At 53.4% G+C, this 23906-nt stretch overlaps 1 protein-coding gene across 1 annotated transcript; it reads left to right on the top strand.

Annotated features, from left to right (window-relative positions):
* The first annotated feature begins 376 nt into the window (after positions 1 to 376).
* Positions 377 to 23173, top strand: MMP28 (matrix metallopeptidase 28). Its single transcript, XM_041001004.1, has 8 exons — positions 377 to 492; positions 13862 to 13941; positions 14090 to 14277; positions 18414 to 18638; positions 20414 to 20656; positions 21474 to 21623; positions 21879 to 22046; positions 22735 to 23173. Exons 1-8 carry the CDS (start codon positions 379 to 381, stop codon positions 23127 to 23129), a joined length of 1563 nt encoding a protein of 520 aa, XP_040856938.1. The 5' UTR covers positions 377 to 378; the 3' UTR covers positions 23130 to 23173.
* Positions 23174 to 23906: the final 733 nt, after the last annotated feature.

Raw genomic sequence — 23906 nt, 5'->3', positions numbered from 1 at the left:
TCTTCTTCAAAGTCTTAGGCAACTGCAAGTGCGAGAAGATATTTCCTCCTGGACCTCCCTGGAGAGATTAGGATCAACAAAAGCCCAGAGAATGGGGCGCGGCGGGCGGGCGCAGGGCGAGGCTGCGGAAGCAGCTCCAGGCGCGGGGTGGGGCGCAGTGCCCGGCTCCCGGCCCCTCCTCCGTCGCTCCCCGCCTCCCTCCCTCCCTCTCGGGTCCTCAGGCCTGTGGGCGGCCAGTGCAGGGACTGGACGACGTAACTCCGGCTGCCGGCAACGAGCTGCTGGACCACCTCTTTGCGCGCGCCCACCTCTCTTTGCGCGCGCCCAGGCGGCCCGGACCTGTCGCATCCCGGGGGCATGCCGGGGATCCTGCGCGAGATGCAGACACGCATGAATCTCCTCCTGCTGCACGCCCTGCCACTGCTGCTGTGGGGTGGCCTGGCTGCCGAGCCCGTGGGGCGCGCCGGCCGGGAGCTGCGCCAGGAGGCGGAGGTACAGGGCTGGGGCTGGGACTGGGGTTGGGGCTTGCGGGCAGGAGCCTGGGGCTGGAGCCACCCCGGCATTTTGCAGTTGGCCCCATGGCCGTGCCGTCGGAGGTGACCATTCAGGCTACCTTCCCTACATGGCACCTAACCGGGGCAGCATGGGCCCTAAGCCAGGGATGGAACCACACCAGCGGGAGGTGCGAAAAGACAGCCAGGGGCAAGGGGTCCGGTGAAGGGGGCAGCCAGACTGGACCAACTCGCAGAGCTGAGAGAAAACTCCACCCTTGGTGGCACTGGGTCCCCCTGCCTAGCTGCCAGGCACCAATGACTTACCCTTCACTCCTGGGATAGCGGGCGGGCGCTGCTGGCGGGGGTGCTCAGGCAGCACCCACCTCCCCGCTCCACCTGGGGCTGCCTGCAAGCCTTGTAAACTGCTAAGAACCCATTTTGTCATCTAGAAAACAAGTTGAGTGCTATACTCTCATTTAAACGGGGCTGAGACAAGGGGATAGAGAAGTAGAGGTGAATCAAAGTGCTCACGTTTTTTTCTCCAACTTTGGATTCAGCTGCGCAGAAGGGGTGTGCGTTCCACGTGGGGGAATTGTTTTCTAGGGAATGTGGACTGCCCTAACCCGGCCCCAGCGTTTCGGTTTCCCTCAAAGCTGCAGCCATCGCCTAGGGCGCCGTTTCCTTAGTTAGGACCGCCTTCACTATTTTGCCAGGGGACATGAATCAGTTACCTGCGCAGCACTCTGCCAGGTCCCTCTGAGGGTGTGACAAGTGCCAGTATTTCCCTCCTTGCTTTGTCCAGCTGAGTTCGGGAAACCTGCAGAATGCGGCACCCTCCCCTTCTGAATGGCGCCTCCTGCCCTCTGCCGGGTGGAGGATTTGGCAGTGACCCTGGCTCACCAGGGAATCCTTTCTCCAGCTCCACTTCAAGGGTTCTGTGCTGCCTGCTTGCGTCTATTCAGGGAATCTCTTAGACTCTTACAAAATCAAGCTCTGAGTACTCCAGACCCCAGGGGAAGGCTGTGTGTACCAGGCCAAGTCTTGCTAAGAGTCCCACCTCGCCTCCTCTCAAGTTCAGGTCCAGGGCGAGCCTTGGAAAGGGAACAGAGACAGTTATCTCTGCTGCCCCTGCCTGCAGTGGCCCCGGATGGAGAGAAATTCAATGTGGGGTGTGCTGGGGAAATTTGATATCTAGCAGATTGAGGCTCTTTTGGTTTCTGGAACAGAAGCTAGGGGAGGGAATTTTTAGCTGTCAAAACAAGAAGTGCTTTTAAACCATACATACAAACTCGAAATTGGTAATGAATGTGGTTTCTGCGAGTCTGTGCAAACACATCTATATGTGTAGGCACACAGCTATGTGGCAATCAGGCAGGTGCCACACCTGCTTGCAAAGCCGCAGGTAAATCATTCACCCTCTATGAGTCTCACTTTTTTCTCTGTGCAGTGTGTGTGTGGGGGGGTGGTTAATAACGTCTGTTTCACATTTTTGTGAGGTCTCATGGAGATAAAATGCATACTTGGCACATTGAAAGCAGATTGCAAATGGAAATTGATTTCAATGTTGTTGTTGAAGTTATTGATTTTTAAAGATTTTTTTTACTTGGTGATTTTATTTGAGACAGAGATAGTAACAGGTAGAAAGCCCGAGGGACCGATCCACTGGTCCCTCCCAAATGTCCATGACAATGGAGGGCTGAGCTGAGGCCACAGTCAGGGAGGGACTCAGCTCAGGCCTCTCCAGTACTGCTGTCTCCCAGGATGAGTTTTACCAGGAAGCTGGAATCAGGGGTAGAGGGGGACTTGAGCCCAGGCACCCCAAACTGGTATGCAGGCATCCTAACTGCTAGGCTAAGTGCTCAGCACCAGGCGTTAGGATTCTCTTTACTGTTACTTTAGAGAACAGAGCTACAGACTAAAGTCTTGGCTCAGAGACCAGCTCTCCCAAAACAATAACACAGGACAAAGTATGTAAGGCAACTATTTTCAGCATTGGACAGCAAACAGCACAAAACTGCAATTCCCAGTAGACGGTGTTGCAGTTACTATGACTACGTTACAAATTGCCTGAAAATTTAGTCAAGTAAAGTAACTATTTTCTAAGGCCACAGAGACTGTGGGTCAGAATCCCACACAGGGCACAGTAGGGTCGCTTGTGTGTGGCATGACAGTGATGGGGACAGGCATCATCAGAAGGCCGTTTATTCACATGCCTGGCATTTGGTGCTGGCGTCAGCTGGGGTCCTCGGTTCTAGTCCTGCCCATAAATCTCTCTCTGCAGGATGGTATGTGCCCCTCACAGCGTGGTAGCTAGGTCCTGAGGATGAAAGGAAACAAAGTTGTGCCTTTCTATCACTTAGACTTGGAAGTTGTGTCGTATTGTCTTGGCTCAGTACTCCGTGGGCTAGAGTAGTCACAAGCCCTACCCAGGTTCCAGGGGAGGGAATGGGGGCTCAGAGTGGGAAGAAGGTTGGAGTCACCTTGTAAGAAGAGCATGGACACTGGGGAGGTCACTGTAGACAGAGAGACGGAGACAGGAGAGCCAGGCACGAGCCCCGTCAGCATCCAGTAGAGCACAGCGCGCTTGTTCAGCTGAGGGTCAAGACTAGAGTTCAGGGCTCCTGCAAGGCTGGTGGGGCAGCAGGGTCCCGGGGAGTGGGGCATCCCAGAGGAGGAAGCCACATTGACGGGGATTCCTACAACGTCCTGCCTGAGGACTATGCAAGCAATTGTAGGTTGACACAGTGAGAGAGCAGCTGTTATGTGGCCGAGATCAGAGAAAGACTCCAGATGTTGGAGTCTACCACCCCAGGCACCCATGTGAACCAGCAGTGACGCCCTGATTTGGCAGTGAAGACCAGGACAGAGGTGTCTCCTATAATAAAGCTTGGAAGTGTGGAAACCTGATCTATGGCTCTCACTGTCATCACTTCCTTCAGGGAAGAGGAGGAATCAGCGAGGGCAGAGAGGACCGCAGGGACACTCTAACCAGCTTTGCCTGATTCCGACTGGTAGACAACAACATTGGAGAACCCCAAATGTGCATTTTTTTCTAAGTGCTTATAAAATGTTTGTCAAAATAGACTATATTCTGGATCATAAAATAAATCTCAATGAAAATTTCAAAACTAAGGTCTTAGCGATTCTGTTTTCCGATCAAAACAGAACTTAGAGCTCAGTGACAATAAGTTATGTATCAAACCCCAAATATTTTAGTATTAAATTAGACATTTCTGAATTAACCATGATTAAACTAAAACATGAGTGAAAATAGAAAATATTTTAAATTGAATCATAGTAAAAACATTACACTTCCATGTCAACGCTGGTGGGGTGCAGCTAAAGCAGTGCTTAGTGTAAGCACTATTTTAGCTTTAAGTGCCTATGGTGAAAAAGAAGAAATGTTTTAGAGCAGTGATCTAAGATTCCACTGTAAGAGGCTAGAAATGAACAGATAACAGATAACACCCAGAGGGCATGGAGAGACAGAAATAGTTTTTTTTAAAAAAAAAAAAAATCAGGGGGATTGTAGCTGGGCCATTCACTTCTCTGAGCTGCAATTTTTCCTCTGTAAAATAAGGCCAGCTAACTTTATTTTGATTTGTTTACTTGAAAGAATTACAGGAAGGAGAGGAGGAAGAGGGAGAGAAATCTTGCACTCGCTAGTTTACTCCCCAGATAACTACAACAACCAGGGCAGGGTCAGACTGAAGCCAGAAGCCAGGAGCCTCATGTGGGTCTCCCATGAGGACGGCAGGGGCCCAAGTACCTGGGCTGTCTTCTGCTGCTTCTCCCAGGCCATCAGCAGGGAGCTTAATCAGTGCAGCAACTGGAACACAAACCCATATCCATGTAAGATACTGACATTGTAGGCAATAGCTTTATCTGCTATGCCACAATGCCAGCCCCTAAATTTCTTAAATGACTTATGAGATTCTCCCTAACTGTAACATAATTTGACTGTAGTACATTTGTACACCTGTGCCTTTATGTGGTTGGGGGTAGGGCAAAAGGGCTTGGTATATATGCATATCATAGACTTGTGTGTCTTTGTGCAACTGGATGTGTATGTGTGTCCCTGTCCCCTGTGGACATGGCTTGCATGTCCCCTGTGTGCACACCAAGTAAAAAAAGTCAAAAGCTTTTCAGTGTAACCTTTGCCTGGGAGGAGACATACTGCTTACAGAGCTGTATTATGAACAAGTTCATTGTTGCCTACTTAGGGAAAATAGAGCTGCTCAGAGCCAGAACAGGCCTACTTCCCATCCCTTCCTGCACAGCTGCTCCCAGCGTGCCGGTGTAACCAACGGCTGGGCAATTGCTTCTCCAGGCAGACACTCGGACTTCCGTGCAGTATCCACCCCTAGATGCAATGTCTGTTTCTCATGTCCCAGACCCATTCAATTTGACTGACTGTTGTGAGTCAGAAACACAGAAGCCAGGTGTGGGAGCCACTCCCAAGAACTCAGCTTTGTGACTCAAGGCTCCTTGGTGAAGAGAAGTGCAGAAGAGACTCAGAAGGGTCCCAGAGGAACACAAGCGCTGGAAAGGCTTTTGTCAAGCCAGTTTGAAATTGAAGAAGCCTCAATGGGTAGCAAAAGCAAGAACAAGCAGGGAGACAGCTGGCCTCAACCCAAGCTTTGGTTAGGGCAGTGTTCTGTGTCCTTCACTCAGCCCCCACAAGCTTTATTGGAATCACGAGTTCACTCAAGGGACCAGCACTGTGACATAGCAGGCTAAGCCTCCACCTGCAGCGCAGCATCCTGTTTGGATGCCAGTTTGAGTCCTAACTGCTTCATTTCCAAGCCAGCTGCCTTTAATGGCCTGGTAAGGCAGCAGAGGATGGCGCAAGTCCTTGGGCTTCTGCACCCATGTGGAAGACCCTTAACAACCTGCAGGCTCCTGGCTTTGGTCTGGGCCAGCCCTGGCTGTTGCTGCCATTTGGAGAGTGAATCAGCAGATAGACAGATCTCTTTCTGTCTTTTTCACTAACCCCTCTTCTACCCCTCTCTCTTCAAGATAAATAAACCTTTGGCGGGGGGAATTTAAAAAGGGGAGGCATCATTATAGCATAGTAGCCTAAGCTTCAACCTGTGGTGCCAGCATTCCATTCAACCATTTCTAGTTGCTCCATTTCTAATACAGGTCCTCTAACATATCTGGGACAGAGGCGGAAGATGGCCCAAATGCTTGGAACTCTGCCATTCTTCTGGATAAAGTTCCTGGTATCAGACCTGTAAAAACCTCCTGCAAATGTGAGGGGCTTATTGTGCTCCTGGTTTCCAGGAAAGATTTTTAGGTAAAAATAGGGCAAGGCAGAATGCCAGCTGTCATCCTTCACATCTTGACTAATAATGCTAACGATATCCTTGAATGACAAGCACAATGTCACAGCCACCATGGAAGAGCTAAAATCAAGATGAAATATGAGCCAGTCTGTATCATAGGCAAAGCAATTTTTAGATTTTATTTAGCTTTTAAATAAGTTTATTTATTTTAAAGGCAGAGCAGTAGCAGTCGAGAGAGAGACAGAAGGAGGGCAAATCTTCCATCCTATGGCACACTCCCCAAGGCCCTGCATCAGCTGGGACCGGGCTAGGCAGAAGCCAGAAGCCAGGAACTCCATCCAGGTCTCCCATGTGGCTGGCAGGGCCTTGAGCCTTTACCTGGTGCCCTTAGGGTGTACATCAGCAGGAAGCCAAAATTACAAGGGGAGCCAGAACCCAAACCTAGGCTTCTGGTGTGGAACATGGGTGCCCCCAGCAGGGGCTTGACTGCTGCATTAAATGCCCACCCCTCAACTCTTGGTCTCATTCCTGCAGCTGAAATTCTTTGCTGTGGAGGCCATCTGGGAAGGCAGCCTCATCTATCAAAAGTCCTTTATTCTTCCAGCAGTAAAGCCCTAGGAGTCAAAATGACCCTCTGAAGATGGCCCAGAAAGCTTTCCCAAGGCAGCTTCACAGTGGATTCTTAGGATGCTCCCATGAAAGTAGCAGGGCAGTGTCTTCCCCTCATCTTATCCTTGGGGACCCAGAGAAGCTAAGTAATTTTGGCAAAGTTCACACAGTCAGCTGCAGAAGCAAAGACGCAGTAACAGAACTGGGCAGTGTTGTTGCTCCGGTTCATCTGTTGTGTTACTAACACCGCATCCCATTTCAGAGCACCAGTTGGGATCCTGCTGCTTCATTGCCCACGCAGCTCCTTGCTGATGCACATCAGAAGGCAGCTGTGATGGCCTAGCTATTTGGGCCCCTGCTACACACAGGGGAGACCAGGATGGAGCTCCTGGCTTGTGATTTCCACCTGGTACACACCTAGTTATTGCTATGATTTGGAAAGTGAACCAGCAGATGGAAGATCTCTGTCTCTGCTTTTCAAATAAATAAACCTTAAGAATAAATAGTAGAAGTGGAATGTATCTCAGGGTTCTAATCCAGACCCACATTTTACAGAAGAGAAAATTGAGACCCAGAGAGACACAGGACTTGTCTAAGAAGACACAGCCTTGCCAGCACTACTGGGAATAAAATTCAGGACTTGGGGCAGCTTGTCCTTGCCCTGCTACTCCAGGGACACAGGGTTTTTTATTCTGGCCTAGGATTCATCTTGCTGTACCACTTTACTAATCTTTCCCCAACCAGTCATGACCAGAAGTTCCCTTTCCCTGCGGCGCTAAATGGGCTGGGTCCTACACACCCTCTGGACAAGTCAGGGCAGGTGCAGGACTAGCACCCAGAGCTGGCCTTCCACCCAACCAGATGGCTCCTGGGAGGACCATGTGCATTTTACCACAGTGACAGCCCAGAACTTAAGAGGTGACTCCCTCAGGAAAGTGATCCCCACCTTAGCAGAGCAACTGAATCAAGTCAGCATGGTGGTTAAGCCAGAGCAGGAGGAGGGGTTCCCTCAGGGGGGCACAGTCCACCAGCTTCCCCTACCTTTTGCCTGAGTCATGGGTTCCCCAGGAGAGAGGACCACAGGAGAACAGGGAAGAGAGAAAGCTGGGTGCTTGAACTCGAAGGCTGGACCAGGCACTGCCTCTGTGGAGTGGGAGCAGAGGGGACCCCAGGTCACACTCAGAGGTTCTGAAGAGAACACAAGACAAACCACTAAGCATTGGGGACCCAGACTCAAGATGCCTCGCTCAGGGGACTAGTGGGCGAGCAGGGATGAGAACTGGAGTTCTACCTTCCCATCTAGAATCTTCTCTGAGGATCTGCCCGCAGCCTCCCCTCCCCACCCCCACAGTCTTGCTCCTTGTCTTCCATAGAGTGTGGGGCATTTCTCTGCTCTCTAGGGAAACTGAGGCAGGGCTAAGGGACTCACCAGGAGCAGAGGATGAGGGACAGCCTCAGAAGGAGCCCCTCTCTCGGGGAACTGAAGTTGCCTCCACCCCAGGATTTCAGTCAGGGACCTCTTCCTGGTGGGAATTTGAAAACTCAAAATATATTATACCTACTAGGTATAAACTGGGTATGAGGGAGTCCATACATGCTGATAATCCCCGTTGTAGTAACTTCAGTGCTCTTTGGGAACAGAAATTCCGTTTTCTTCTCCTTTGGGTGCCCTGCTTGACTGGTGCCCTGAGCACATGCTGGCTGGGAACTGAACCCTCCCTGGTAAACTACAGGGCCCCAAGTCAAGTCAGGGAGAAAGGCCTAGAACTTCACTTCTGATCAGCCCCAGAAAAGGGCCTCCCCCAACCTTGCCCGCCAGAGTCCAAGGCTTGGCTGCCCAGCCAGGAAACCGGAGACGCCGCTGGCCCGTTTCCTCTCCCTTCCCCCCAGCACCCCCTCCAAGGCTTCAGAGTTCCAGAAGCAGAGCCAACTCCCTTATAAGGGCTAGGCAGGTGTGGGGCGAGGCACAAGGGAGTGCCAACCAGGACGACCTGTGACCAGGTCTCTGCCAGGCACTCACCCAGCAAAGGCACCTCTGAGGAGGCAGGAAGTCGCAGCTTCCTCAGGGGCCAGGGAGATAGCACCTGGCTGGAGTGAGGCATGTCCCAGAAGGAAGCCCCTGGATGAGGTGCAACTGCCTCGTCCAAAGCAGTTCTCATCCTGTGCAGGGTTTGGGGCCCAAAGTCAGCTACAAATGTTCCCTCTAAGGTTAACCAACTAGGTTAACAACTGAGTGGGCACTGATTTTTGGAGTTGCTTTTTAAAAATTGTTTATTTTATTGGAAAGATAGATCAGATTTATGGAGAGAAAGAGAGACACAGAGAAAAACCTTCCATCTGCTGATTCACTCCCCAACTGGCTGCAATGGCCAGAGCTGAGCTGATCCAAAGCTAGGAGCTTCTTCCTGGTATCCCACATGAGTGCAGGATCCCAAGGCTTTGGGCCATCCTCGTCTGCTTTCTCAGGCCATAAGCAGGGAGCTGGATGGGAAGTAGAACAGCCAAGACATAAACTGGTACCCATATGGGATCCTGGTACATGCAAGGTGAGGACTTTAACTGCTAGACTACTGTGCCAGACTCTGGGCAGTTATTTTGTACCAGGTGCTATGCTAGACAGGAGTTGCTTTATGCTCAGAGAGTAAATGACTGTTCCACAGTCACCCAGCAAAGTCAGGGTTGGCAGCAGAGCCTCTATCTCAAGCCTGGTGGCTATTCCATGATGCCACACTGGTGCCCTTTTACTGGTACATTTTAACCTGATGCCCTTGAACTGGTGCAGCAGTTCAGATGCTGCTAGGGACACCTGCTTTTCACATCAGAGTTCTTAGGTTGGAGTGATAGCTAAGCTTCTGATGCCCACCACAGGAGGTAGCTGGAATGTCCCAAATACTTGAGCCTCCACCACCCTTTGGAAGACCTTAATGGGGGTTCCAGGCTTTGCCCTGGTCCAGCCCTGGCTGTCGCAGGCATTGGAAAGTGAACCACTGGATAGAAGATCTCTCTCTTTCAAATAAATTTAGTTAAATTTTTTTTTTTTTTCGGTATATAGCCTGTAAAAAAAAAACAAAACAACTTTTCTTAGGCCATTAGAACCCCTTGATTATACATGTGAAACTTTAAAAAGTATACTTTTTTTAAAAAAAAGATTGATTTTTATTGGAAAGGCAGAGTTACAGAGAGAAGTTTACTGGCTCAGGCCACAATGGCCAGAGTAAAAAGTATACTTTTTAGAAAAACATTCTTGGGCCCAGTCCTCACCTTACACATGCCAGGATCCCATATGGGTACTGGTTGGTGTCCTTGTGGCCCCACTTTCCATCCAGCTCCCTGCTTGTGGCCTGGGACGGCCCAGAGCTTTGGAACCCTGCACATGTGTGGGAGACCTGGAAGAAGCTCCTGGGCTCCTGGCTTCAGATCAGATCAGCTCTGGCCATTGCAGCCGGTTGGGGAGTAAATCAGCAGACAGAAGATCTTTCTCCCTGTCTCTCCTTCTCTCCATAAATCTGATCTGCCTTTCCAATAAAAATAAGTAAATCTCTTTTTAAAATACATTTACATTTATCTGAAAGGCAGAGACAGAGAGCTCTTCTATCTGTTGGTTCACTCTTCAGATGTCTTCAAGAGTCAAGTCGGGCCAAAGCCGGGAGCCAGGAACTCCAGCAAGGCTTCCCGTGTGGGTGGCAGGGACCCAAGTGCTTGCGCTGCCTTCTGCTGCCTTCTGATGTGCACACCAGCAGGAAGCTGAAATAGCGGTAGGACCAGGACGTGAACCCAGGCACTCCAAGATGGGATGCAGGAGTCCCGAGTTGCAGCTAGCCACTAGTCCTGAATGCCCACACCAAAAATAATGTAGATTTTGTAAAGAGGGGTTTTAAAAATATATATTGAAAAGGTGTATTTACAGAGAGAATGAGAGACAGAAAGATCTTACATCTGCTAGTTTACACCCCAAATGACTCCACAATGGCTGGAGCTAAGCCAATCCGAAGCCAGGAGATTTTCCTGGTTCTCCCATGTAGGTGCAGAGTCCCAAGGTTTTGGGTCATCCTATACTGCTTTCCCAGGATGCAAGCAAGGAAATGGCTCTAAAATGGAGCAGCCAGTATACAAACCAACTCCCACATGAGATGCTGGCACTTCAGGTGGAAGATTAGCTTGCTTTGCCATCATACCAGCCCCAGTGATGTAGTGTTGTGGGTTTTTTTGGTTTTTTGTTTTTTTAAGGGAAAAAGAAAACAATAGTGCTGAAAAACAATAAAACGGACTTGAGAACATTCTGTTTACTGGAGTGAGGGTTCCTGAAGGGGAGGGATAGGAAGAGTATGTGGCGATCACTAAAGGCAGATGAAACCCTGAAGATTTAGGGGCCTGCTGCTCCTGGACCAACTTAGCTTCAGTCCCAAGTTAGGTCTTCTTCTTGAGGCAGCAGAAACAATTAAAAGTACTTTAAGAAATACAGAAAAGAGAAGCAGAGGTGATAGACTAAGGATGGGAAGATTACTTTTTATAGCAATATGACCAGGAGGGATAAAGATGAAGGGATGCCCCTTGTGCAGTGATGCAGCAGGGACATGCAGAGTTCCCGCGTGCTGAAGTCCTCCTGGGACACCTGCATTCCGTACCAGAGGGGCTGGTTTGAGCCTTGGCTCCTCTGCTTCCAATCCAGCTTCCTGCAAAGGTGCATCCTGGGACCCCTAGGAGACAGCAGGCAGTGCTCAACTCCTTGGATTCCTGTCACCCACGAGAGGGACCCAGACAGAGTTCACGGCTCCTAGCTGGGACCTGGGCCAGCCCTGGCTGTTGCAGGTGTTCAGGCGAATGAACCAATGGGCAGGAGATCTCTCTCTCTCCCTCCCATCTTTCAAAATTAGCATTGAGCGAAGTGACAATTTTTGATGTAAGGTGACATCAAGTGCTTTATCAGTGAGGTAGACAAGCAAGGAGCCAAGTGCATCGTCTCTCCAAAGGGTAGGAGTCGGGATGAAGGAGGCCCCTCTCTTCAGTGACCTCAAAGAATTTGGTCACCGGGGGAGTTAGCATTGTGGCACAGTGGGTGAAGCTGATGTCTATGATGCCTGGCATCCTATCTGAGTGACACTTCGAGTCCTGACTGCTCCACTTCTGATCCAGCTCCCTGCTACATGCCTGGGAAAAGAGCAGAAGATGGCCCAAGCTTGGGAACTTGCCTACCTGTGGGAGGCTCCTGGCTTTGGTCTAGCTCAGCCCTGACTATTACAGCCATTCATGGTGTGAATCAGATATGGAAGTCTTTCTCTCCCTCTCTAATTCTGCCTTTCTGAATAAATAAAATAAATCCTTAAAAAAAAAGCAACGTTGCTCATTGGAGAAGCAGGCATCCCTCCCCGCTTGCCTCATCCAGGAATATGACAGGCAGCGTGCCAAAGGCTCCTTATTTCCCCGTGTGCCTCATCCAGGCCTGTGATCTTGCATGGTCTACAAACTTAAAGGTTTCAGCTGCTTGTCTGAACCCTAGGCTCACACAGCCTGAGCTACTTTGACGTCACTGCATTAATCTTATTCCGTGCCCCCCACCCCCGTGCTGCCCCCCCAGCTTCCCCAGAGAGTAAACAATGCTGCCTTCCAAACCAAAACCTCCAGAGCCATCCGGACTCCTTGCTTTCTTCCACCTCTCACAGTTAATCCAACAGTGAAACTAAAATAAATCTGTGCTTCTTGCGCTGGCTGGCAGCCCTGCCCCACTCTCTCTGACCTTTGCTTCTGCATGCCGGCTGGGCTTGGTGGGTCCTCTGTTCTTTACACATGCCAACAGCGTTCTAGCTGGGCACTTCAGCGAGTTCTGTTTCCCTCTTGAAGTCCATCACAGGGCTGGCTGCGCCTGTGTCTTTAGGAGTCAGGCCAAATATCAGCCCCTTAGGGGGTTCCTCCCTGGCTCCCCCTTCCTACTCATCCATCATCGCATCCCATCTGTCTTCACAGCACCCACTCACCTCCCTCACTGTCCCTGTGCTCTGTCCATGTGCAGGTAAAGAAGCTCCTTTAGGGATGTCTGTCTGTCAACCACTGCACGTAGCAGACTGCCCAGTACATGGCAAAAAAAAAAAAGAATAAATAATGAAAGAGGGAAGTTGCAGGTGTCTAATTTTACTTTTTATCATTTTTAAAAATATGTATTTATTGTTTATTGGAAAGGCAGACATACAGAGCAGGAAAGACAAAGAGAGATGGGTCTTCTGTCTGATGGTTCACTCCCCAATTGACTGCAATGGCCAGAGCTGAGCCAATCCAAAGCCAGGACCCCAGAGCCTCTTCCACGTCTCCCACACAAAGGCAGGGTCCCAAGTCTTTGGGTCAACCTCAGTTGCTTTCTCAGGCCACAAGCAGAGAGCTGGATGGAAAGTGGGGCTGCCAGGACAAAAACTCGTGCCCATATGGGATCCTGGCACATTCAGTGCAAGGACTTTAGCTGCTAGGCTATCGTGCCGGGCCCAGGTGTCTAACTACACCTTTCTAGGGGCAGGCATTTGGTACAATACTTAAGATGTAAAACCATGTTCCATATCAGAGTGTTTGAGTCTGAGTGCTGACTTCACTTCCAATCCAGCTTCTTATTAATGTGCATTCTTATTAACGGCTTCAATAGTGGGTCCCTGCCATCCATGTGGGAGACCTGGGTTGAGTTCCCAACTTCTGGGCATTTGGGAAATGAAACACCGAATAGCATTACTTGCGTACTGTCCCCCATCCACCACCTCCCAAATACACAGTACATCTCTAAAAGGTCAGCTTTTTATATCATTTGCAAAGATGAGGGTAAGTGTATTTATTGTTTATAGGGCCTTAGCTGTATCTGCATTTTAAGGAAAGAGAATTGCTTAGGATAAAACCAGAGTATGACTTTGGGTATTGCACAACCAGCCCTTGACCAGCTCCTGTTCCATATGGGATGATTCTGGAGAAGTTAGATGCCCAGGAGCAAATTAGATACACACGAACAGGGTCTTTTAGTTAGTACATACTGTAAAAGCTGCTTGGTGTGGGGTTATTCCTATGTGACAGGCCCTGTATTAAGTGTTATAAACACCATTGTGATGGGTCATCAGACAAAGTCCCGTGCTGCATCCTATTACCAAGCCCCCATGTAGCCGAGAAGTGACCTGCCAGCTGATTTCCAACCCAGGCAGGCCTGACCCCTGAGCCCATAGCTCTGTTGTCTGGCACTGTCCTGCTAGATTTCCTACAATGTCAGGAGAAGAAAGTTAGCATGCAGAAATGTTTGGTCGCGTACTTGCCTGAGAGCCTCTAGCTGGGCAGGCAATGGAGTCCAGTCTGATTTGAATCCCAGGACTCTTTCTTCTTTGGTTCACATGCCCTGTTGGAACATGAGAGAAGATTGGGCAGGATGCATGCACCATGGACCCTCAGCAACACGGGAGGGGGCAAGAATGCAGCGTGGTAGGAAAAAACAGCAGTCTGTCTCTCCCTTAGGCCTTCCTGGAGAAGTATGGATACCTAGATGGACAAGTCTCCAAAGCTCCCACCTCTACACAATTCAGCAATGCCATCAGGTAGGGTGGTGGGGTGTGGAGGGCTTGGGGGTGCTAGGGCTCCAACCCTCCCCTCCCTCCTGGGAGGCCAGCATCATCACGCTAGCCCTGCCCTCATCCCTACACCTGCCTGCCCTTTGTGGTCCTTTATCTCAGTTCCTCTTGACAGAGAGTTCCAGTGGCTGTCCCAGCTGCCGGTCAGTGGTGTGCTGGACCGGGCCACCCTGCACCAGATGATGCGTCCCCGCTGTGGGGTCGCAGACACTGACAGTCAGGCCTCCTGGGCTGAGAGGATCGGTGCCCTGTTTGCTGGACGTGCAGCCAAAATGAGACGTAAGAAACGCTTTGCAAGGCAAGGTGAGCACTGTGAAAATGCCATGGCTACAAAAACGGACTTGGTTCTGTGCTCGCTCTTCCCTAGGAAGGGGATGGAGGGGAAACAGCAGCTCTTGACCCGAGGACCAGAATTGTGAATGAAGGCATTCAAATCACATTTGTACCTTCATGGATACATTTGTTCAAGTATGAATTGTACAAGTGTTTTCCGGGTCAAACCCTTCTCAGGCCACTGATTTCCTGGATGCATTTGCTATGCAATGCAGTTAAACTGCGGCCAATATTTTCCATGTATATCTTACAGAGGTTATTGCTGTCAGAATTGATTCTTCTCCATGACAGACCAAAATGGAATCCTCAATTGACTTGATTTCAGTCATAGCATCTTGATAAACAGTTTTGAAGGGATAGAATTCTTGTACCGTGCAGTTTGCCCACTATAGCGTACAACTCAGTGGTTTCAGGTATATTTGTGAAATTGTGCAATCATGACCACAATCTAATTCCAAGCCATTTCATCACCCCGAAAGGAAACCCCATGCCCATTTGCAATCACTCCATACCCCGTTTCCCAGCCCTCCTAGCAACCACTAATCTCCTTTCTGTGTCTGCGGTTTTGCCTGCTCTGAACGTTTCATCACAGCATGTCTGACCCACGAGGGTTTCTGCCATCGCGATTCTGCCTTTCATCACGTTATTCCCTCCCCTACTTCCCTCTTCTGCCAAATCCCATGTTTCAGGGTCAAATTACCAATCTAAGATTTATGAAGAAAATCTGATTTTTCTGGCCCATGTTTTGCACACAAGTTTGATTGTAATTTTAACATCCGCATTGCTTTAAGTATAATTTTTTTCCTATCAGTTTTTCCTATCAGTTTTTCAGTTTGGATTTCTAACTTTTTCATCAGGCTTTCACTTTTAATTAATTTTACAATGAGGACTTTAGGCTATTGCCAGTTGCAATCTGTGTTAAGTACTTTTGGAGTTTAGCTGCATTTATTCTGGACAGGACAGAAGGCATACCGTGTATTCCCATTTCTTAGCTGATCCATGGGCAGTTTCCCTCTGCTGTTGGGAGGGTGACTTTCCAGGCATCTGCCAGTCCATTCCATGGCATCTATACATTGAGCCATTCTGGGGTCCCGTGCTGACTACAGGCCTGGTGGAGCAGTCAGCACATTCTGTCTTCCAGCTTCTGGCCACAGAGGGGAGGATGATGTAGGAGATAGGGAGGCACAACCTCGGGAGGTGCTGGCAGAATTGAGATAACATGGGGGGAGTTTGGCGTATCAGTCAAGATGCCCCTTGGGACACCTGCATCCTCCAATCAGGATGGCTGGCTTTGAGTCCCTGCTCAGTGTTCACTGCCAGCTTCCCACTGATGCTCTGTGAAGCAGCAGGTATTGCAATAGCTCGTGTACTTGGGTCTCTGCTGCCCATGCAGGAAGTGCACGTGATGTTCTGTGATCCCGACCTCATCTTTTGTTACCATTTGGGGAGTGAACCAGAGGATGGAAGAGGTCTCCCTTCGCTCTCTGCCTTTCAAATAAAGAAGAGAAAACAAGCAGAGAGGCTGGTTCAGGTCTCAGTGGTGTGGCCACACCCCTCGGCTGCATCCCTGCAGTTTTTCCCCCTTATCCAAGACTCAGGCCCTTTCCCACTAAAAAAGGAGGAATGGTCCCTGGCTACCCAGTAGAGAGCTTGTTGGGAAAATGCACTGGTTAGCTGCTGCCCTGGGGTCCGAACTCAGGGCTACCTGGTTCATCTCACGTTCCCATGGCCCAGAGAAAACACTCATGGAGTCCCAGTTGGGAGCATCCCTTCTGGACAGAAGACAGTGGCAAACCAATTACCACACAAAATATAGGCTAATCAGTCCCATTTGGATTTCAGACAAATGGTCACATGTAACCGGGTATTGTGGGTATTTTTTAAGTATCCCACTTGCTGGTTCACTTCCCTAGATGCCTGCACCAGCCAGGCAGAAGCTGGGAGCCAAGGAGATGGGGTGAGGAGCAGGGACACAGCCCAAGCCATCACCCCCTGCCTCCCCATTGTACATTAACAGGAAGCCTAAAATGGAAATGCAGCATGTCTCCTGCTGTGCCATGCGGCTGTCCTGCGTGCTGGGTGTTTTATGTGCTACCCCAGCACCCTCATCCAGACTCCTCTCAGTGCGGGCAGTCTGATGTTTAGCCCCAGTGTGCTTCGCACAGCTGGAGGGGGCACAGCTGTATCTGGAGTGGGGAAGCAGGAGAAGGTTATGGATAGTTACTGAGCCCTCACCACACACTAGGCAGCTCCACAATACAGAGAGGTTGAGCCTCATGCCTGACTTGGGTGCAAGTCTCACTGACCCCACCTTGCACATAAGGAAACAGAGGTTTGGAGCGGTTCCACAGTTAGGCCAGTCTGCAGGTGGAGGGACTGGCATGCTGGCCCCCCTTTTTTTTTTTTACTGGGACTCAGGACTCCCAAAGCCTCTTGTGCCTCCACCTTTTCCCAGCTCCTTCTCCTTCCCTCTTCCCCTTCGGATGTTGGAGCAAGGTGATGGGTGGGGCCAGGCTGCTGCGCCAGGTGCCCCTGGGACTCGGCCCCATGGGAGTTTGGAGAGGCACTCAAGTGACCCTCTGCCCAAGAACAGTCATCTTGTCTAAATTCCAGTTCCTATTCATCTCCCTCTTCTCCCCCACCCCGCATATGTACATATATACACACATGCACATACGTGTGTGCACATATATGTGCACACACACACAAGGCATGCACATGCATATCCACATCTACAGTTCCCAGAGGGGAGGACTTTTCCCCTGAAACCTGGCACTTGACTGGCTGTCATGGAGAATAGCCCGCCCTCCTGTTCGCCCCTGGAAGGCGGACCCTCCAACTGAAAAAGGCAGAAGCAACCGCCTTACACTTGGCTGAAGAGGAGGGTTTGGAGGAGAAGAGAGTGTGGGAGTTAGACACCCACGGCGGGGTGTGCGCCGGCTCAGCACCAGCCAGTGCTGCACGGCGGGGCTCACGGTGTGACCAGTAGAAGGGTCCCCTGTGCAGAAGGAAGCCCAGCTGGTGTGCCTCTGGACCCCAGGCCTTCCCATGTTCGTGTGCTCTCTTCCCCAGCCCAGGGCTGGTCACTGGCTGGGAGGAGGTTGGGTGGCTGCCAGGCCAAACAGGCTTGGGCTGCAGCCTTACTTCTGTTGGAGCTGGGCTGGCTGGCTCGTGGTGGGAGAAGGGTCACCCCTCCCCCACTGCTTAGCGGGAAGGCCAGGGAGCCCAGCTCCTCTACTCCCTGTTTTGAACCCCTGCTGTGCCGTGACCTGAGGCAGTGACATTCGGACCCCTGTTAGGGACCACAGTTAGCAACTGCAGATCAGTGAAAGGAGCCCTGTGACGGGCGGGCCCCTCCCCCAACGGGCAAGCACCACGGGCTCAGAAGGGCAGCTTCCGAGCTGTGTGTTATGTGCTGGACACCTCCAGCTCAGCTTCTGAGATCACAGGGCTCAGGGGTGACAAACTGGTGCAGGTCCTTTCAGCCCCCTGACTCCGGGCCCCAGGGGCATGGTGAACTGCACAAAGGGCCCAGCCACAGCTGACCCCAGCCTGGGGCGAGAGGCCAGAAGCTTAGCCCTCAGGGAGGAGTTGCTGTTTGGGGCAAAGGGAGAAAAGCAGAGATGGAAAAATATCTCTGGGGGAGTGACAAAACACAGCCTTTGTTCTTGTTTGTCTTTTACCTCAGAGCCAACCAGAGTCCTCGCAGAATAGGGAGGGTGAGGGGGCAGGGCAGGGCTCACATAAATGATGTCCTGGTAGCAGGCCAGCTGCAGGCTGGGGCGCTGGAAGGCCCCAAGAGGGCCTCCTGGAGGGGGTGGGGCCCCACCTTCCCCCTGCCCCTCTGGGCAGGCACTGCACCGAGCAAGGGGCTCCGAGCTCGTTTCAGGCTCATCCCAGGCTGTGGGGGGACCTCCTTGTGAGAAGAGGAGCTCCATAGGTTAAGCCACTAGACGGGGAACACTGCAGGAGACCCCCTGCACTGGGGACAGTGTACCCCTAGTCAGCAGGGACTGCCCAGGGTAAGGGTTATGGTGTTGCTCCTACCATACTGGATCCCTGGGGACCGAGCACCTATGTGGCTGATACCATCTTTCTGGTGGCAGGCAATAGGTGGTACAAGCAGCACCTCTCCTACCGCCTGGTGAACTGGCCTGAACGCCTGCCCGAGTCCGCAGTGCGGGGTGCTGTGCATGCTGCCTTCCAGCTGTGGAGCAACGTCTCAGCCCTGGAGTTCTGGGAGGCTCCAGCCACAGTCCCTGCCGACATCCGCCTTACCTTCTTCCAAGGGGACCACAACGACGGGCTGGGCAATGCCTTCGACGGCCCAGGTGCTGGCACAAAACCTCTCTCCATGTGGCAGAAGGGGACCCAGTCCTGGGTGGCTCTGGTATAGTCATGCACCCTGTGGCTTTGACCAAGCCACACCCCCTTCCTGGGAAGTTCCAAGCACGCAGGAAGAGTGTTTCCTGCCCTGGTATGTACCACACATCATATGAGGTGCTCCATGGGATGTGCTTGGCAAACTCCAGAGAGTCTCAATTCCTCTGGGAAGAATCTCCCCAGACCTCGTCATCCAACCCCGGCCCAGCTAAGCTCGTGGCCTCTCGATCTCTAGGAGTGGAGTTCTCCAGACCCGAGCCTTAAAAGATCTCTAAGCCCTCCTCACGGCCCTGCTCGCCACCTGCCACAGAGCCCCCACAGCCACAGAAGTGCTCACACACCTAAGTGTACCCACAGACAGAGAGTTCTGTTTCCCTGACCTGCAGGCTTCTGGCTGCTGTTTAACTGTCCCCTTCGGCCCCTTTGCCCATCTCTGACCTTCAGAAGTGAACCAGGAGCGACCTGGGCATCTCCTGTTTCCAAAGGAAGACGGGAAGCCTGATCAGACCTCTTCAAACAGGGGACTTGGAGCCCCCACCTCCCTGGCACTATCCTGCTTCCAGGCCTGTGCTCTGACCTGGGTTAGGACGGGGGAAAGCTAGGTTTGCAGGAATCTCCCAGGAGCACACTCGTGTAGCTCACTGCTCTCAGCATCCCACACAGCATGCTGACATCCGCACCCAGAAGAGCTGGGGTCAGCACAGGGCACTCCCCCAGCAGACCCCCGATTTGGGACTGGGACCCCTCCCACTGTGGCCTACTCTTCATGCCCCATGAGCCTTTCCTCTTTTTTTGAAAGATGAAGTACTTGTTCTTATTTGAAAGGCAGAGAGCGCGCGAGATTCTCTGCCTGCAGGTGGCACTGGCCAGGCTGAAACCTGGTTTCAGGAACTTAGTCCTGGCCTCCCATGGGTGGCAGGGACCCACACACCCAAACTTCCACCTGCTGCTGCTCAGGGTGCTTGTGAACAGGAAGGGACCCAGGCCTTGAACCCCAGTGCCCAGATATGGGATGCAGGCATGGCATCTCAGCCCCATGCCAGACACCTTCCTCAAGCATCTTTTGAATGCCAGCCTCCTGGCCTCTGTCAGTCCCCACACAGGGGACCCTCGCCAAGCCTCCAGGCTGCCAGCCTCCCACCTCCCGTGCCAGGGTCACTGTCCCTGCTGTGAGGGGCGGGGTGCTGGACACTGCCCTTGGAATAAGCTCCACCCTGAGAATCACAGGTCCAGCCCAACTCCCTCTGCTCACTCCAGTGACAAGCAGAGGGTTATGCTCCCCTCCAGTGGAACCCTGGCAGAAAGGACGGCAGGAGAACATGGGCATGGGCCTACACACACACACACAGGGGAAAGTACACCATCTCCTAAGTTTACAGGCAGGAGCCTTCCACACCCAGCGCATCCAGCACCCACAACCAGAAGCAGGACGTTAGGCCCCATCATTAGGCAAGCTCAGTATCACTGTGCCCATTCCCAAATCAGAGGGCTAGGACGCAGAGAGGTAAGACCGGCTGCCTAAGGTCACACTGCTGGCAAATGACAAAAAGTAGGGTGGGAACTAGGGCAACTGGGCTCCATGCTTTATCTGTCCCAGACCACAGTCCACGCCACAACATCATCTGCAGACCACAGCCCGCCACGACACCATCTGCTTTGGGGACTGGGGAGGGGCTGCATGACCTGGTCTAGGCTGCCCCCTAACCCTCTCCACCGCGTGCAGGGGGAGCTCTGGCGCATGCCTTCCTGCCCCGCAGGGGTGAGGCGCACTTCGACCAGGACGAGCGCTGGTCCCTGAGCCGCCGCGGGCGCAACCTGTTCGTGGTGCTGGCGCACGAGATCGGCCACACGCTGGGCCTTACCCACTCGCCCGCGCCGCGCGCCCTCATGGCGCCTTACTACAAGAGGCTGGGCCGTGACGCGCTGCTCAGCTGGGACGACGTGCTGGCCGTGCAGCGGCTCTATGGTGAGCCCCGGTCCCGCCCCGGCCTTGACCCCCGGCTCCTTCCACAGGGTCCCCGCCCCGCGTCCCTAAAGCCCTGGCTCTACTCAACTGATCTCTCCCAAGTCGCTGACTCCAACATCACCAGCGTCCCGCCCCTCATCTCCCCCCAAAGTCCTTTCCCCGACCCCCAAGTATCTCCTCAGCCCCTAGCGCCAGCTACTTCAGACAACCTGCAGCGGTACCCCCTCCCCACCGCACACCTGCTCCCACTCACCTCGGGTCAGCGGTTGCGCTCAGCTTCACCTGCTGTGAAAAGGGTACCAGCTGAAAACCGGCTTCCCTCGCGGGGCTGTGAGCGTGCTTTGTAGCCCAGGCAGGATCAGCACCTGCTGTCCGCGAGCGTCTGTCCCGGCCAGGCACTTCCTCTGCTCCCAGCACCTTCACACGCAGCTGCGGGAGAGAAGTCGGGAGCAGGCCTGCCCCGCTGGCGCCTCAATCCTCCCCCAAGCCAGGGATAGCCGTGGGGCTACTGCTGTAATTGCTGCAGTTACCACACAGAGCGTGTGTGCTGGGAGTGCGCATCCCCGCCCTCGTGCCGCCTGTGCTGCCCGGGGGCTGGGGGCACCAAGACGCCCTTCCCTTCTTAGTTCCTAACCGTTGCTTGGCCCCAGGCTCTCCGGTAGAAGGGGAGACGCCTGGGGTGAGGGGCAACTCAAGCCCCAGCTCCCACTTTCCTCCCTGCCCCCGCCCCCTAGGTCATCCTGAAGCGGCGGGCGGCCCTGAGTTCTCAGCACACCCCCCCACGTGTTCTCTCCCTCTTCTCCCCGCCCCCATAAAGGGAAGCCCCTGGGGCGCTCCGTGGCCGCCCAGCTCCCCGGGAAACTGTTCACAGACTTTGAAGCCTGGGACCCCCATGGCCCCCAGGACAGGCGATCTGAAACCCAGAGTCCCAAGTACTGCCACTCTCCCTTCGATGCCATCACTGTCGGTAAGAAGGCCCTACCCACTCCTCGCTTCCTTCTGCCTCCTCCCCACCAGACCCTGGGCTGAGGGGAGTGAGAGGGGGTTACCAAACGCAGACACACCAAGCCACACCACGTTTGGGGGTTGGGGAGCCATGCTTTCTCGCGCACACGTTCCCGTCTGCCCCCCGCTGAGTCCACCACATCCTTACCTGCCTGCAGAGGTGGGCCACCTTCCCTCCGAGGCTGATGGTCCTCCATGCTCTCTTGTCTCTGGACAGACGGGCAGCAGCAGCTGTACGTTTTTAAAGGGGGCTACTTCTGGGAGGTGACAGCGGATGGAAACGTTTCAGAGCCGCGTCCACTTCAGGACAGGTGGACTGGGCTGCCCCCCAACATTGAGGCGGCCGCAGTGTCGCTGGAGGATGGAGACTTCTACTTCTTCAAAGGTACCAACCCCCGGGGGTGGCTGAAACAGCAGAGAGAGAAGGGAGGTGTCCTGCCCGAGGACAGAAGGGGACACAGAGCAGGGAGGGGTCCGTGGTAAGTCCCACATGAAGGGAGGTGAGGCGGCTCTGCCCACAGGTGCCTGGGAAGCAACAGATGAGCAGCTTTCCCCCGGAGTGTTCCGGAGCAGTCTAGAAGAAGGCAGGGGACTGCATTGCAGCCAGGCACCATACCTTCCTTGGACTCCTGGCTGTGAGGTCTTGGGAGATCTCCCCTAACTTTTGGAGCTTGCATTTCTTCAATGGGGAAAAACACACGTGGGGAAAGAGGATTGAAAAGATTGAGCTTAGAGCACGCAGCATGTTGCCGGATGCATGGTAATACCTCAGTAAACAGTGCACATTCAACTGATACGGTGCCTGTGCCTTCTCGGGGGGACACAGCCGGGAACAAAACCGTCCCGAGCCCGATAGGATGAACCTGGGGTAACGGTAGTGTAGACAGCGGGCCCTGCCGGCTTTTCATCCCTCGCCCAAGCACCCCGGACAGGCTCTGCTCCCTGCTGCCTGCCCTCTGCTGACGCCTGCTGGAAGTGTAAAGCATGACAGTCTGCACCTCCCCTACCACCTCTCCTTTGACTGGCAGAGGTGCGGTGGAGCGCTCACCCTCTCTCTCTCCCGCTACCCCAAGGCAGTCGGTGCTGGAGATTCCGGGGCCCTGAGCCAGTGTGGGGTTCACCGCAGCTGTGCCGAGCAGGGGGTCTGCCCCGCCACCCCGACGCTGCCCTCTTCTTCCCACCTCTGCGTCGCCTGGTCCTCTTCAAGGGTACCCGCTACTACGTGCTGGCCCCAGGGCAACCGCGCGCGGAGCCCTACTACCCGCGAAGCTTGCGGGACTGGGGCGGTGTCCCCAAGGAGATCAGCGGCGCCCTGCCGAGGCCCGATGGTTCCATTCTCTTCTTCAGAGACGATCGCTACTGGAGCCTGGACCAGGCCAGACTGCGGGTCACCACCTCAGGCCGCTGGGCCACGGAGCTGCCCTGGATGGGGTGTTGGCATGCCAACTCGGGGGGCACCCTGTTCTGAAGGCACAGGAACTCCTGGACCCCTCAGGGCCCAGTCATTTCTCCTGTCCCCTAGTACGACCTGGCTTGGCATTTCCCAAGCCTCCCCGGCCAAGGCCTGGCAGTGATGTGTCTGCGTTGTTGCCACCATGCATCAGCAGGTGGGCCTACTCCACTGAGAAGCAAGCAGAGGCCCCAGGTCCCATTGGCTACTCCTGTCCCCTGACCTTGCTGCTCCCCACGCCTCAGGGATTTTGCTGCTTCTGCTAATGGTGCAGTCCACCTGCGAGATGGCAGCGCCGGGCCCAGTCCGGGAGGCCGCATAACACAGCTAAACATCCTCCTGGCTCGGCTCATCAGAGGCCTCCCCTCCAAGGAGCTGGGAACGTGAAAGTCAAGGGTCTTCTACCTCACCGGACCTCTGGGGCACGGGGTCACAGCAGGAGGGAGGCTGGTGTGACCCCCTGGCGTTTTGTCCTTTCCTGGGCAGCTGGAATGTAGAGATACCCCTGGCTGCTGGGCCTGGAGGCGGGAAGCAGCCTCCCGAGGGACAGCTTCTGAGTCCCGTGCAGGTGCAGCCAGTGTGTGCAGCTGCAGGAAGCGGGGCGCCCCTGCTTGTCCAGCCCAGCCAGGCAAGGGGGGGGGGGGAAGGGAAGCCAGCTGTGCGTGCGATAGTGATGGAGGACAGGGCCCACCTCGCCTTAAGGGACAAACTGTCCTCCAACCTTCCAGGCCAGCTCGCTGCTGCAGGCACTTGCAGGTTAGGGGAGACCTCTGCTCACAGTGGCCCTATTCTCCA

Source organism: Ochotona curzoniae, unplaced genomic scaffold, assembly GCF_017591425.1.
Source record: "Ochotona curzoniae isolate NIBS_2020 unplaced genomic scaffold, NIBS_Ocur_1.0 scaffold_2453, whole genome shotgun sequence".
NCBI lineage: Eukaryota > Metazoa > Chordata > Mammalia > Lagomorpha > Ochotonidae > Ochotona > Ochotona curzoniae.
Note: the sequence above shows the minus strand (reverse complement) of the source record. Positions and strands in the feature narration are given on the sequence as shown.

What these genes read in the sequence shown, in the direction of transcription:
- MMP28 (XM_041001004.1), top strand. Translation starts at nt 379, where the DNA reads ATGCAGACACGCATGAATCTCCTCCTGCTGCACGCCCTGCCACTGCTG. An exon ending in CAATTCAGCAATGCCATCAG is followed by an intron (nt 13,942 to 14,089) that starts GTAGGGTGGTGG and finishes TCCTCTTGACAG; the next exon opens with AGAGTTCCAGTGGCTGTCCC. An exon ending in GAAACGCTTTGCAAGGCAAG is followed by an intron (nt 14,278 to 18,413) that starts GTGAGCACTGTG and finishes TTCTGGTGGCAG; the next exon opens with GCAATAGGTGGTACAAGCAG.